Below are 15,599 nucleotides of genomic sequence, written 5' to 3'. Positions count from 1 at the left end.
CATGTAGGCTGGGGCTTCTCCATGAATAATTTTGTGGACTAATGTGCATACTTTAAAAGTAATGCGTTCCTTGAGTGGGAGCCAGTGTAGCTTCTCTCTAGATTTGATGGACCTTTGGCTGGATCCAGTATGACATTTATATTCTATGCCTAAATTTTGATGATTCCATCTGTTCCAAATGGATGAAAGCAGACAAATTGTTCCTTATTTTCCTGGTACAAATACAAGTCCTGTCCATAGACTTAACAAATAGTAGCTTCTTAAGTGTTATCAGGAAGCATCTTTTTAGTGGCTGTATTTAATTTATGCATACTAAAAGATAAAGCACAGCCAAAGTTAGAGTAGTTCCAGTTTAAGCAACAGCTTACAGGTTAGATAATCATAGGTTAAGAATCACCGTTTCAGATTAAAACTTGTTTTGCTACTTCTCAGCTTCACACAAATGCTAGGCAATCTGTAAACAAACTCACGGTTTGTGCCTCCTCATTTCCATACAGTTCCACTTGCTAGCACAGAAAACTATCTTTGTCAGTAGTAGTTTTGAGGGCAAGCGTGAAGAGACAACACTACATTATAACATGAGGCTTAGTCAACACGTATGATTTTCAAACAAAAATGTTGGTGGTCCATGGGCATATTCAGGTTTGTATTCAATTACTGCTTTTCTTTCCCCTTGAAATCTTAATCTACTAAAAAGTAAGTCATGCTTTTGGTATTTAATAATTTAAGACTAAGCTAATCTGTCTGAAAATGCATTGTGCAGTTGGTAGTGTTAAATCAGCTCATGTAGCTAAGAGAACTGTCCTATGACGGGAATTTCTGTGAGAACAACAGCTTTAAATAAGGGGATGTTGCTGCCTTTTTCCTTACAGCTCACTCTTGAGAAAAGGAAAAAAATGGAGCATTACAGACAGAAGGCTCTCGCTTTAGATGAGAGCAGGCAGAACATCAAGAAACGGACTCTACTAACTCGTGTCCAGGAGATTTTAGAAACTGTTCAGGTAAGTTTGACATGTAATGCTTGAAATGTAAAGTTAAACCTAGTATAGATTTGTTTTATTTTTTTTTTTTTTTTGATCATTCTAACAATGTTAGTTTATAATGAGGCTCATCTTAAAAGTGCATATACTTACAAAGTAACATATGTTTGTGTGTAACTTTGTAAGTCTATGTGCTATGAAAATGAGCACCAGTGTTACTTAGTTTTCTGTGTTACCATGGAGTACTTTGCTTGGAGCTTACATTAAAGATGGTATGTTCATATTTTTATGGTATATAGTGCCTGATCGAAACCAGGATCTTTTGGTTTCTATTGAAACTGAATCTGTGACTGAAATTGGCCACTCAATTTTGGCAGAAACCATAGCTGAAAACAAAACTGAACCCCCCCTCCCCACAAAAAAAAAAGACCTGGACCCGGCGGCAGCTCAAGTGTTATTCAGAACTTTCTATCCTGTCCATCAAGTAAATGTCTGAGCGGCTTACAATGTAAGAAAGGGTGAGGCGAGATGAGGAATAAGTGTCAACACCAGATGTTGTGAGAGGGGGAGGAACTACAGTTTCAGCAAGAAAAGAGGGAAGGGGAAGCACATAAGGACAGCTGTGTAGCTTAGTCTCGCATCAATCAAGTTGTGCAATCAAATGTAAGCATCGGTGAAGAGAAATGTTTTTAAAGTGATCTTAAATTTTTTGTTGGGATGTTTGAAGTCTCAGTTGTTGAGACAGTAGATTCCCAAGCTCTGGACCCTGGACTGAAAAGATGGACCACCTGCTAATGTCATAGATGATTTCTCTAAAGGAGGGGACGATGAGCTGGTCTTGTTGCGATAATCTGAGTGTCCTAGATGGGCAATACGGAGTTAAACATTGAGAAAGGAATAGAGGATCACTGGAGATCCAGACCCCTTTCCCAAGCCTGCCCCCAGGCCTACATTTTTGTTGGCGTGTATGCATTCCAGCTCAAAAAATGGCTTCTGGGACTTCCAACAGCAATCTCATGAGACTGCCATGGGAGGTCCAGGCAGCCATCTTGAGAATAGAACCTACATGGGCAAGAGAGAGGCTTGGGAGGGGGATCTTCCGACAGTGAGCCCATCTTCTGCTGGGGGGGGGGGGGGGGTAGAATTTTGGTTTCTGGATTTCCATACTAAAATTGAAATTCAGTCAGCTTTTAATGTCATGTTGTAATAAAATTACAATAAATAAAATAAATATGGCATTATCATTATGCACATGGTTGATGGATTAGCTTACTTAAATAACTTTTTATGTGATCCTGTTTACTGTTGAGTCAAAATTCAGTATAGCATTATTTAGACAGTTTGGTGTGTATTAGGGAGTACTGGTACCTGTATGCAAGTTTTTAGAATGTGCCCTGAAATAGTTTTTAAAATCCCATCCCCTTTCCCCTTTTGTAGCCTGGCCAGTGCAGCTGAACTTCTTTCCTCTAGCAGTGCATAATAGATCGTGGCATACTGGGGTGGGGGGGGGGGCAGTTTAAGTCGTTAAGTGTGATGTTTTGAGTTTTTCAAATTTTGTATGTGCAGTTAAAATGAAAAATTAAAAAAATTAGAATGGCTGTCGGATACATGTATTGTGCTTGTTGCCGCATTATTTTGAAGGCTTCTGATTTTCAAGGGTTTTCTTTTACAGTAGCAAACAGTAATGTAGTACCCTGTTACTGGAAGAGATGGTGGCAGGCTGCTACTTTGCATGTTGTCACACAGTGATAGAGTGTGTTATTTTGGTCTGTAACAGGATTCCTTAAAATTGGGACCTTGCTTTCGAATTTGTTCTTTTACTACAGAATCGTGGAAGCAAAGGGCTGCCCACTACCACTACTTATTATTTCTATAGTGCTATTAGACGTACGCAGTGCTGTACACTTGAACATGAAGAGACAGGCCCTGCTCAATAGAGCTTACAATCTAATAAGGACAGACAAACAGGACAAATGACTGCCCTTCATCCTTTTCTCTTAAACCATATCACCTTAGTTCTGCATCAAGCAGCAGGAGGCATGGGCCTCTTCTCTTCTCTCCCCCACCCACCCCAGGCACATACCCTATTGCTTTGTTCCCCATCCCACTCAACACCTTATCTCCTTCCGATTCTGTTGTCCTTGTGCCGTTTTAACATTTACTCTGTGAATGAATTGATACTTGTTTTTACAATTTACCATAAGAAAACATACTCTTTCTAGATTCTTTTTATCATCATATTCTGTGTCGCCAAGTTTTTAAACACTGTCTAAATCCTGCTCTCTGGACATGTCCTACGGTGCATTAAAATTGTATATTTCTGATTTCACTGGATGCAGTTAAATATAAGGGGCAGTTTTAACATTAAAGGTGGGACTGCAAGCACATTTTCAAGGGGGATTGCTGTGTAGAAGGAAGGGTATTTGGGGGGGGGGGCAGCAGAAGGCTAATGTACACATTTGGCTCTTAAAAAATAGCACTGTGCATATTTTCTTCCTTCCATCCCTATCTTTTTTTATGTGGATCACTGTGTGGGTGCCTGTGCCCTTAACAAGATGAGACCAGTTATCAGCCTGGCTTTTTACATAGGTAGACAGCTTTTTAATTGTGTAATAAGCTTTGAAAATTGCCATTATTAAATTTGGAATAAATTGTATATTGTTAATGTGACATTTTTTGGATTGAATGTAAAGTAATTTTTTTTAATTTAATGTTTATTTCAGTAATACATTGTGTGCAGTGATATTTACAGTATTAAGTGTTTGCATTAATCTTTAAGAATATTCTAGTCCATCGATTTTAGAGCTGTTGGATTACAAAACCTTAATTGCTGTGTTTTTTTTGTTTTTTGTTTTACTGTTTACTACTGTGTGCTTGGAAACCGTCAGGCATAACAGCACATGTGGTGCAATAATCAATAGTTAGCTTTCTTATTGACTCCCCCCTGCTGTCTGTGGCTGCTGATTCTGCTGAAAGAAGTGCCTTGCTCAAACTTGCCTACTACCTTGAACTCTGTAGCTTTGAGTTGATGTGCTAATGATTCTGTAGTCATGAAAAGTTCTTTGTTCAGGTTTTGGTTGTTAAGCAAATGGGTTCATTAATTGTGAAGCATGGATTTGATCTTCTGAGTGGCTGTTAACCTAGTTAGCCTTCTGTTACCATGAGTTTCAATGTAATACCATTTAAGGACACTTGAATTACAGATTTGGTTAGCCAGTACATTAACATGATTGATTGGGATAGCAGAATGTTGCAGTTAGTAGCCTACCATATTTGCTTTTTTGTTTTGTTTTTTAGGCAAGAAAAATAATTTGTGAATATTTGTTTCATTTAGGACTTAATACAGTTTCATAAAAAAATACATTAAGTGGAGCACCCATCATAATGGCAGCTTGAGCTGATCGCTCCAGGGCTCCCTGTAGCTAAGAGATGTTTTTAAGCTCCTACATTTCTCTCACCTCTGAGCTTCTGTGGGCGCCGACTTGTTTCTTCCTTTGGCAGTCCCAATGTTGATGCGGAGGCTAAGATACCAGTGAGTGCGCTTCCTGTGTTGGGGGCACACCATGAGGTAATGATGATGGCAGCTGGTGCTGCCGTGTTGGGGTCCGTGGCACTGCAGGATAATGACCTCTCTTCACGCCGAGATGCAATCATGGTTCCAAGAGCTGAAATCGGATCTCAACGTCCATGATATCTGAGCTGCAGGACACCCTCGAGGAACTCAAGAAAGATATTGGAGATATTGACTGCCACGTAGAAGAAGCTGAAGTGCAGCTGGAGACACATGTGGAGGATTTGGATTGCCTTCAAACTTGGATGTTGTGAGGAACCCCTGAGGGTTAGAGAAGAAGGGATCCGGGAGAGGAGCAAGATGGGTAGGTTTCATACTCGGGATTCCAACTACAAGTCCCAGGATCCTAGGGGCTGGGAAGCTACGCCCCCACGGAGGCATAAATTTCCCAAGAGCCGGAGAAGAGAGGAGGACTATAGTTCCCAAGAACCCCTGCAAAGCCCTGGGGGCAAGCAAAGGGAGCAGCAGGGGAACCACAAGTCCCAGGATCCCGAGGGAGAAGCGAGGGATTGGCTGAGGAAGAATAATCAGGAGGGAGAGGACCAGCTGGGGACTATAAAGGGAGAGGAGCCCATGGAATGGGAGGTGGAGAAAGAGGTCGGAGAGGAGATCCAAGCCCAAGATGACTGGGGAAGTGAGCCCATGGAGATTGCTGCTCTAGCTCAGGTACAAGGGGAAGAAGTTGAAAAGCATCATAACAAACCAAGGCTGGGGAAAACTTGGAGGAAAAGTTAAGCAGCTGTTCCAATCAAGGGGGAGAGAGGTGCCGTGCTGTAAAGCAGTGAATGATTTCAGCTGTGGCCAGGAGTCAGACCCGGCTGGAGAAACAGGGAGTGACTTGAACTGTGTCCAGGAACCTGGCCATACTGGGGAAGCAGTGAGTGATTTGAACTATCCAGAAGTCATGCCATGCTAGGGAAGCAGTGAGTGATTTGAACTATGTCCAGAAGTCATGCCATGCTGGGGAAGCAGTGAGTGATTTGAACTGTGTCCAGAAGTCATGCCATCCTGGGGAAGCAGTGAGTGATTTGAACTATGTCCAGAAGTGATTTAAACTGTGTCCAGAAGTGGTGCCATGCTGGGGAAACAGTGAGTGATTTAAAACTGTATCCAGGAATCAGGCCATGCTGGGGAAGCAGTGAATGATTTAAAACTGTATCCAGGAATCAGGCCATGCTGGGGAAGCAGTGAATGATTTAAAACTGTATCCAGGAATCAGGCCATGCTGGGGAAGCAGTGAATGATTTAAAACTGTATCCAGGAATCAGGCCATGCTGGGGAAGCAGTGAATGATTTAAAACTGTATCCAGGAATCAGGCCATGCTGGGGAAGCAGTGAATGATTTAAAACTGTATCCAGGAATCAGGCCATGCTGGGGAAGCAGTGAATGATTTAAACTGTATCCAGAAACTGTGGCTGGCTTGGGGAAGGAACAAGGGGTGATATGTGCTATAACCAAGGACTGTGTCTGGAAGAGGAAATGTCTTGGCTTTGCTGATGGAATAAAGTGGGGAGTGCTGTGTCCAGGGAAGGGCCCTTCCAGGGTCAGCCGAGTTCATACCTGCAGGAAGGCCTGAAGGTGGTGGCCTGCTGACAATGTCCAATTTAGAGCAGCAACATGAAGCTGTGGTCCTCAAACTAGAGGACTTAGAGAATCGCTCTCAGAGATGCAATGTTCGTCTCAGGGTGGTCCCTGATATGGTTGTGGATGTTCACATGTGGAGGTTGCTGATTTCATCCTGGTGCGGGCTCTGCAACTGGAGGGTGATTTTGACCTTTTGCTACTCCCACCCTTAGACCGAGCACATCGTGTGGTGGGTGCTCGTCTGGGCAGTCGGCCCTGGGATATCATTGTTTGTCTTAATAAATATAACGCTAGACAGTGCTGCAAGTGGTCACCAAGGAGAATTCTGAGGGAGATGTATTCTGATATTGTCCCTGCCACACTGGCTTGGTTTCGGGAGTATCGGGACTGGACACAGCTATTGCGTGACCGACAGGCCTGTTATCTGTGGCTGTTCCCCATTATATTATCTTTTACGGTGGTAGGAAAGACCTACACAGCTACTTGTGACCGCGGTCAAGGACATCTTGTGGCCAGTAGCCTTTTGTCCTGTGACAAGCTTGCCACATCAACATCTTCCTCCTCCTCCTCACCTCAGACGTCTTCTTGCAGACCCGGCTGGCAGCGAGTGCAGAAATCGGGGAAAACTTCTTTTTTTTTCTCTTTAGTTTTTCATGATGTCTAAGTTACAGCTCTTGACATAATATTAAGGGTTTCAGTTCCCCTCAGAAGCGACAATTGTTTTTTAAGGAGGCCCGCCATTGAGCCTGCCATGAGTGGGAAAGCGTGGGGTACAAATGTAACAAAAATAAATAAATATGAATTTGGCGGTGGGGTTTGTGCAAGAAACTAATTTACTACCGTCTTGAGCCTCTTTGTTATCTCATTCTCGTTATCTTTTTGTGTTTCGGGCCAATAGGAAATGTAAGAAAGCTAATGGGGTAGGGATCTTGATTCATAAGAGTGTTTGTTGCATTGTTCGAGACACGCTTGCAGATCCTGAAGTTATTTTGCATTTTATTTTTCAGCACAGTTTCTATGGAATAATTTACCTGCAGATATCAGAGCTTGCTGTTACAAAATTAAAAAACAAAACTCAAATCTAGTTTCTTTCATTTAGTTTTTCAGTCTAGTTCTTTTTAACTTTATTTAGCCTGTTTGGATTACATACACTTTGGCTTGTGGTTTTCAATTGTTGTTTAAACTTACCTTTGTTTGAATGATTGTCTTCTTTTCTATTGAAAATGGCGTTCTTTTTCCTTGATTTAATTTTATGTTAATATATCATTGTTAACCGCTTTGATGTATTATTGTGTAAAGGCGGTATATCAAATTTTAAATAAACATAGATATATTTTTTTAAAGGCTGAGCTGAATGGGCAGCTGTTTACCCTACTTAATACTTATGCTCTTAATATGGACTAGGGGGCTTTTAAAAACTTTACTGGAACCTAAAATATTGGAGTTTTGGGAGGGTTTTCTGGTCATTGGAGGGGATTGTAATCACACTTGTTACCCCCTGTTAGACAATTCTACAGCTACAATTTAGTATGCCCAGAAGTATTATATGTGTTTTTGTGGCTTTATGGCTAAGCTGGCCCTGGAGGATGTCTAGTGCCTGTTCTATCCTGGGGAGTGCGATTATTCATTTTACTCAGTCCTACATCACTCTTACATGTGGACTGATTTGTGGCCACTGGAGCGGTGCCATTGCTCCTTAGATTTTCAGGTTGGTATAGAGCCCTGGGTCTGGTCCGACCATGCTCTGGCTTCTCTGGCAGCATGGCGGGACAGAAATTTTGGCAGTTGAATCTTCAGCTGCTGTCCCAGTTTGTGGCGGATTTTTCTGAGTACTTTGCTTTGAATGATAACTGGACAGGTGGTCCTGTCTCACTATTGGAGGCGTTTAAGACTTTTGCATAGATCTTGTGTATTTCACATAGTGCTTATTGGAATTGGACCCATTGGGAATGGCAGTTGCATCTTCGGTCGCAGTTGTGTCAACTTGAGAGTGCTCATTGGGCCTAGCCATTGCAACCCTCGATTGTAAGTGAGATAGCAACATGTTGGTATGAACTGCAGGATCTGGATTTAGAGGATATAACTTGTTTGCTTCAAAAAACTCATCAGGAATTTTTTGAGTGGTGATAAGGCGGGGCGCTTTCTGGCTACTAAACTTCAGAAGAGGCAAACTAGGAATCTGTGCATACAGTATTAAGGATCATTCGGGCTCTGTGGTACAGGAAGATCAGGCAATTGGTCGGGCATTTGTACAGTACTAGTCTCGGTTATATTCTGCTGGACTGGTGATACTTGATGCTGATGTGGAGGAATATTTGTCTGGCACTTCACTTCCCCAGTTGGCTGCGAATGAATGTGAGCAGCTTTGTTGAGGAGGTCTGTGACACAATTGCCCATCTCCCTTCCTGCAAGGTCCTGGGGTTGGATAGCTTTTCAAATTAGTTCTACAAGAAATACATTCATATTCTTTCAGGCACTTTGGCTCACTTTTATAACTTTGCTTTCGGAGTCTCAACCAGCTTTTTCTCTTTGGCAAGTGAGAGTGGCTTTGTTGCTTAAGCTGGGGAAGGACCGTGAGAGTTGCACCTGTTATAGGCCTATCTCTTTATTGGGGGTTGATTATAAGCTGTTCACACGGATTTTATCTGCCCCGCTTCAGTGGTTTTTGCCTGACCTTGTACATGGTGATCATTCTGGGTTTATTGTGGGCTGGCAGCTGAGTGACAATGTTCGTTGACTGCTAGATCTTATTTGGGTGTCATGTTATGGGCCTTCTCCCTCCATGGTTTTGGGGGTGGATGTGGAGAAAGCTTTTGATAAGGTGTCTTGGCCTTTTGTGATGGCTATGTCTGCGCCGATTTGGGTTTTCGGGTAATTTCATGGGTTGGTTAGCACTGATTTATGATTCACCAATGGCCTGTCTTCGGGTGAATGGGACTTACACAGATTTTTTTTTTCATTGCATTAGGGTACTCAGCAAGGTTGCCCCTTTTCCTGTTATGGAGCCTTTAGCCTGGGAGATTCGCATTGGTGATCAGGATCACAAAATCTTACTTTACACGGGTAACCTTCTTTTCACTCTAACAGATCTCCTGCATTCATTGCAGGCAGTCTTGCACCATTTGTTACACTATGGGCGGGTTGGCTGGGTTTACCCTTAATGTTACTAAATCAGAACTTACTGTGCCCTACCCTTCCCTCATGGTTCTTCAAGAGTGATTTCAATTTCAGTTAGCTTCCTAGATTTATTAGGTACTTGGGGGTGTGCATCCCAGCGGATTTGGACCCTTTTATTTGATCTGAATTATCCTTCCCTCCTCAATCACATGCTGGCAGATTTAGATTGCTGAGAAGGTTTGCTAGTATCCTGGGTGGGGAGGGTCAGTTCGGTGAAAACGTCTGTGTTGCCTAGATTTCTTCATTTGTTTGCTGGTCTCGCCCTTGTCTGTCCCTAAACTGTTTGCCTACATCTGGCGACACAAGCCCCCTAGAGTACGCTGCAGTCATATGTATGTTGATACGGGGCATGGGTGAGCCAGACGTTTTGTCCCATTATCGTGTACCCCACTTATGGCGCTTTTTGAGTGGGTGGCCTTTCCCCATAAGCGTTGGGTGCAGCTGGAGCAGTGTCTGTCGGCCGATGTGCCCTTGCGTTATTGGCCCTGGATGCCTCTGGCCTAGTTGTGCTCTCACAGTTGGGTTGCACATATGGGACCTTTTGCACTCTTGCTTTGTGGTGCACTGTCCATTCTGCCTTGTTCCCCTGGCAATGCTACTTTTATAGTACCCCTATTCAATATGCTCTGGGGGTTTGTGCCACCAGCTCATACTTTTGTGTTTCAACGTTGGGTGGGGAAGGGCCTTCAGTTCTTCGGTTTACTCTTGGTACAGGGATCCTTTATACCTTTTTCTGTTTTACAGGATGAATATGGATTAGGTTAACTTCTTCTATTGCCAATTAGGGATTTTATGCGGAAGAAAGTCCTTCCCGACTGGGGACGGAGAAACCAAGCCTTGCTGAAGATTTTTCTTATGGGGGTGGGGACTGGTTTGACTTCACGGTTATACAAAGCTTTGTTGTATAGATCTTTTTTATGAACAGCGCTAGGAAGCAGTTCTGGGTTCCTATTTGGATCGCACATAGTGGCAGAGGATCTGTGTACAGCTTCTGAAGATTTCGATTGCTTCTAACTATGTAGAGCATGAATACAAAATGCTTTTTCAGTAGTATTATTTCTCCGAGGACAAGCAGGCTGCTTGTTCTCACGACTGGGTGACGTCCGCGGCAGCCCCCACCAACCGGAAAAAAGCTTCGCGGGACGGTCGGCACGCAGGGCACGCCCACCGCGCATGCGCGGCCGTCTTCCCGCCCGTGCGCGACCGCTCCCGCCAGTTCCTTTTTTTCCGCGACTGGAGAGAGTTGTGCTTTTGCCACTCTCTCTGTTTTCAGCCGCCGGATTTTTCGACCGCGTTTACGCGGATCGTTGCTTTGCTTCGGATTACCGTTCGGTTTTCCCTTTTCTTGTTTGTTAAAAAAAAAAAACAAAAACAAATCTGCGCGTGTGGAGCACGCGCTCCCCTTTTCCCTCGCTTCTAGCGGGGACGCCACGTTGCGGCCTAGTGGTCGCTCGGTCGTTATTTTTTCGTGGTGTGATTTTAGCCACCATTGACGACTTTGACTTCGCCGACGCGATTTTTCCGTCGATGTCCTCGAAGGTCCCGAGTGGATTTAAAAAGTGTGGTCGCTGCGGCCGGCCGATCTCGCAGACCGACACCCACGCTTGGTGCCTCCAGTGCCTCGGGCCGGAGCACAATCTCAAGTCGTGTGCTTTGTGTCTCGGTCTCCGGAAACGGACTCAGGTTGCGAGGCAAGTTCTGCGGGACCGTCTTTTTGGAACTTGCGCCGGCCCCTCGACGTCGACCTCGACGGCATCGGTATCGAAGGCCGGTTCTTCGGTACCGGTATCGATGCCCGAGACATCGGCACCGATGGCAGCGACCCCAGGAGAACAGGTCCCGTTGGCCCGCCGGTCCGCCGGTGAGAGTGGGGTTGAGAGGCCGCGCGGGCAGTCGGCCCCGGTCACTCCCTCAGCTCGTGAGCCACGGGACCGAACCCTGTCTGACCCGGTACCTCGAGACCGAGGGGGATCGACCTCCTCCTCCTCCATGCCCTCCGGCGCCGGTGACGTGCATCGAAAAAAGGACAAGAAGCGTCGTCACCGGGCGCCCTCGGTGCATCCCGAAGAGGAGTCGACGCCGAAGCGTCATCGTCGAGAGGAGAGGTCCCCGTCGGTTGTGGAGGTACCGACGCGTCGGGGTTCCGGCACCTCGGTGCCGTCTCCTGGCTCCCAGCAGCTTCCGGCACCGACACCCTTACCGGCCCCACCGCCTTTCCCGGCAGCGGGCCTGGACGAGTGCCTCAGAGCCATCCTTCCGGGGATCCTGGAAGGGCTGATGCGCCAGGCTGTGCCGGCGCCGGGGGTGCTTGCGCCCTCGGCGCCGATGACTGTGGCGCCGGCGAGCTCTAGCCCGGCGCCGGGGCTGTCGACACCGCCGCCGCTTGCGGTGCCGGTCTCGACTGCCACGCAGGTGGAGTCCCCGTCGACGTCGATGGAGGGAGCTCCGTCCCCGCCGGCGCGGGAGTCCACCGCTCGACGACACCGAGACCTCGGTGCCTCGACGTCGAGCCGGGCCCGGTACAGGACTCAGCTACATGAGCTAATGTCCGATACCGAGGATGAGGACTCGTGGGGGGAAGAGGAGGACCCTAGATATTTCTCCTCAGAGGAGTCTACGGGCCTTCCCTCGGACCCCACGCCTTCACCGGAGAGGAAGCTCTCACCTCCTGAGAGTCTCTCCTTTGCCTCCTTTGTGCGGGATATGTCTATCAGCATTCCCTTCCCCGTGGTCTCTGTGGAAGAGCCGAGGGCCGAGATGCTCGAGGTCCTCGACTATCCATCACCACCTAGAGAGTCCTCCACGGTGCCGCTGCACAATGTCCTGAAGGAGACGCTGCTCCGGAACTGGGTGCGACCATTAACTAACCCCACCATTCCCAAGAAAGCAGAGTCCCAGTACAGGATCCACTCTGACCCAGAGCTCATGCGGCCCCAATTGCCCCATGACTCAGCGGTCGTGGATTCTGCTCTCAAGAGGGCACGGAGTTCGAGGGATACCGCCTCGGCGCCCCCGGGGCGGGAGTCTCGCACTCTGGACTCGTTTGGGAGGAAGGCCTACCAATCCTCCATGCTCGTGACCCGCATCCAGTCATACCTGCTCTATATGAGCATTCACATGCGGACCTATGTGCAACAACTGGCGGACCTGGTCGAGAAGCTCCCGCCGGAGCAGTCCAGGCCTTATCAGGAGGTGGTCAGGCAGCTGAAGGCGTGCAGAAAGTTCCTGTCCAGGGGTATTTTTGACACCTGTGACGTGGCATCTCGTGCTGCGGCCCAAGGTATAGTGATGCGCAGGCTCTCATGGCTGCGTGCCTCTGACCTGGACAACCGCACCCAGCAGAGACTGGCTGACGTCCCTTGCTGGGGGGATAACATTTTTGGTGAGAAGGTCGAGCAGATGGTGGACCAACTGCATCAGCGGGAAACCGCTCTCGACAAGCTCTCCCACCGGGCGCCTTCAGCATCCACCTCAGCAGGTGGACGTTTTTCCCGGGCCCGGCAGGCTGCACCCTATTCTTTTGCAAAGCGTAGGTACAACCAGCTGGCCCGAAGGCCTCGTCAGGCACAGGGACAGCCCCAGCGCGCTCGTTCCCGTCAACAGCGTGCGCCTAAGCAGCCCCCTGCGCCTCCACAGCAAAAGCCAGGGACGGGCTTTTGACTGGATCCACGGGAACATAGCCGCCCTCAAAGTGTCCGTACCGGACGATCTGCCGGTCGGGGGGAGGTTAAAATTTTTTCACCAAAGGTGGCCTCTCATAACCTCCGACCAGTGGGTTCTCCAAATAGTGCGGTGCGGATACGCCCTGAATTTGGCCTCCCTGCCTCCAAATTGTCCTCCGGGAGCTCAATCCTTCAGCTCCCATCACAAGCAGGTACTTGCAGAGGAACTCTCCGCCCTTCTCAGCGCCAATGCGGTCGAGCCCGTACCACCCGGGCAGGAAGGGCAGGGATTCTATTCCAGGTACTTCCTTGTGGAAAAGAAAACAGGGGGGATGCGTCCCATCCTAGACCTGAGAGGCCTGAACAAATTCCTGGTCAAAGAAAAGTTCAGGATGCTTTCCTTGGGCACCCTTCTGCCAATGATTCAGAAAAACGATTGGCTATGTTCCCTGGATTTAAAGGATGCATATACTCACATCCCGATACTGCCAGCTCACAGACAGTATCTCAGATTCCGCCTGGGCGCACGGCACTTTCAGTATTGTGTGCTGCCCTTTGGGCTCGCCTCCGCCCCACGAGTGTTTACAAAGTGCCTCGTGGTGGTGGCGGCGTACCTACGCAGGCTGGGAGTGCACGTGTTCCCATATCTCGACGATTGGCTGGTCAAGAACACCTCGGAGGCAGGAGCCCTCCGGTCCATGCAGTGCACTATTCAACTTCTGGAGCTGCTGGGGTTTGTGATAAATTACCCAAAGTCCCATCTCCAGCCATCCCAGTCTCTGGAATTCATAGGAGCGCTGCTGAATACCCAGACGGCTCAGGCCTACCTTCCCGAAGCGCGGGCCACCAATCTCCTGGCCCTGGCTTCGCAGACCAGAGCGTCTCAGCAGGTCACAGCTCGGCAGATGTTGAGACTTCTGGGTCATATGGCCTCCACAGTTCATGTGACTCCCATGGCTCGTCTTCACATGAGATCTGCTCAATGGACCCTAGCTTCCCAGTGGTTCCAAGCCACCGGGAATCTAGAAGATGTCATCCGCCTCTCCACCAGTTGCCGCACTTCACTGCTCTGGTGGACCATCCGGACCAATTTGACCCTGGGACGTCCATTCCAAATTCCGCAGCCTTCGAAAGTGCTGACGACGGATGCATCTCGCCTGGGGTGGGGAGCTCACGTCGATGGGCTTCACACCCAGGGTCTGTGGTCCCTCCAGGAAAAGGATCTACAGATCAACCTCCTGGAGCTCCGAGCGATCTGGAACGCACTGAAGGCTTTCAGAGATCGGCTGTCCTACCAAATTATCCAAATTCGGACAGACAATCAGGTTGCAATGTATTACGTCAACAAGCAGGGGGGCACCGGATCTCGCCCCCTGTGTCAGGAAGCCGTCGGGATGTGGCGTTGGGCGTGCCGGTTCGGCATGCTCCTCCAAGCCACATACCTGGCAGGCGTAAACAACAGTCTGGCCGACAGACTGAGCAGAGTCATGCAACCGCACGAGTGGTCGCTCCATTCCAGAGTGGTACGCAAGATCTTCCGAGAGTGGGGCACCCCCTCGGTGGATCTTTTTGCCTCTCAGACCAACCACAAGCTGCCTCTGTTCTGTTCCAGACTTCAGACACACGGCAGGCTAGCGCCAGATGCCTTTCTCCTTCATTGGGGGACCGGCCTCATGTATGCTTATCCTCCCATACCTTTGGTGGGGAAGACCTTACTGAAGCTCAAGCAAGACCGCGGCACCATGATTCTGATAGCGCCCTTTTGGCCCCGTCAGATCTGGTTCCCTCTTCTTCTGGAGTTGTCCTCAGAAGAACCGTGGAGATTGGAGTGTTTTCCGACTCTCATTTCGCAGAACGACGGAGCGTTGCTGCACCCCAACCTTCAATCCCTGGCTCTCACGGCCTGGATGTTGAGGGCGTAGACTTCGCTGCGTTGGGTCTGTCTGAGGGTGTCTCCCGGGTCTTGCTTGCCTCTAGGAAGGATTCCACTAAAAAGAGTTACTTTTTCAAGTGGAGGAGGTTTGTCGTTTGGTGTGAGAGCAAGGCCCTAGAACCTCGCTCTTGCCCTGCACAGAACCTGCTTGAATACCTTCTGCACTTATCAGAGTCTGGCCTCAAGACCAACTCAGTAAGGAATCACCTTAGTGCGATTAGTGCTTACCATTATCGTGTGGAAGGTAAAGCCATCTCTGGAGAGCCTTTAGTCGTTCGATTCATGAGAGGCTTGCTTTTGTCAAAGCCCCCTATCAAGCCTCCTACTGTGTCATGGGATCTCAACGTCGTCCTCACCCAGCTGATGAAACCTCCTTTTGAGCCACTGAATACCTGCCATCTGAGGTACTTGACCTGGAAGGTCATTTTCTTGGTGGCAGTTACTTCAGCTCGTAGGGTCAGTGAGCTTCAAGCCCTAGTAGCTCATGCTCCATATACCAAATTTCATCACAACAGAGTAGTGCTCCGCACCCACCCAAAGTTCCTGCCGAAGGTGGTGTCGGAGTTCCATCTTAACCAGTCAATTGTCTTGCCAACATTCTTCCCCAGGCCGCATACCCGCCCTGCTGAACGTCAGTTGCACACATTGGACTGCAAGAGAGCATTGGCCTTCTATCTGGAGCGGACACAGC

At 48.0% G+C, this 15,599-nt stretch overlaps 1 protein-coding gene across 2 annotated transcripts in view; it reads left to right on the top strand.

Annotated features, from left to right (window-relative positions):
- Nucleotides 1-15,599, top strand: part of CCP110 (centriolar coiled-coil protein 110) — an 84,361-nt gene that overhangs the window by 30,198 nt on the left and 38,564 nt on the right. For both annotated transcript variants that reach the window (XM_030213294.1, XM_030213293.1), the window contains exon 5: nucleotides 873-1,001. In XM_030213294.1, the coding sequence (XP_030069154.1) occupies nucleotides 873-1,001 (129 nt within the window). The remainder of the gene's footprint in view (nucleotides 1-872; nucleotides 1,002-15,599) is intronic.

The sequence above is a fragment of the Microcaecilia unicolor genome, chromosome 8, assembly GCF_901765095.1.
Source record: "Microcaecilia unicolor chromosome 8, aMicUni1.1, whole genome shotgun sequence".
Classification (NCBI taxonomy): domain Eukaryota; kingdom Metazoa; phylum Chordata; class Amphibia; order Gymnophiona; family Siphonopidae; genus Microcaecilia; species Microcaecilia unicolor.
This window is presented reverse-complemented; position numbering and strand designations above follow the sequence as displayed.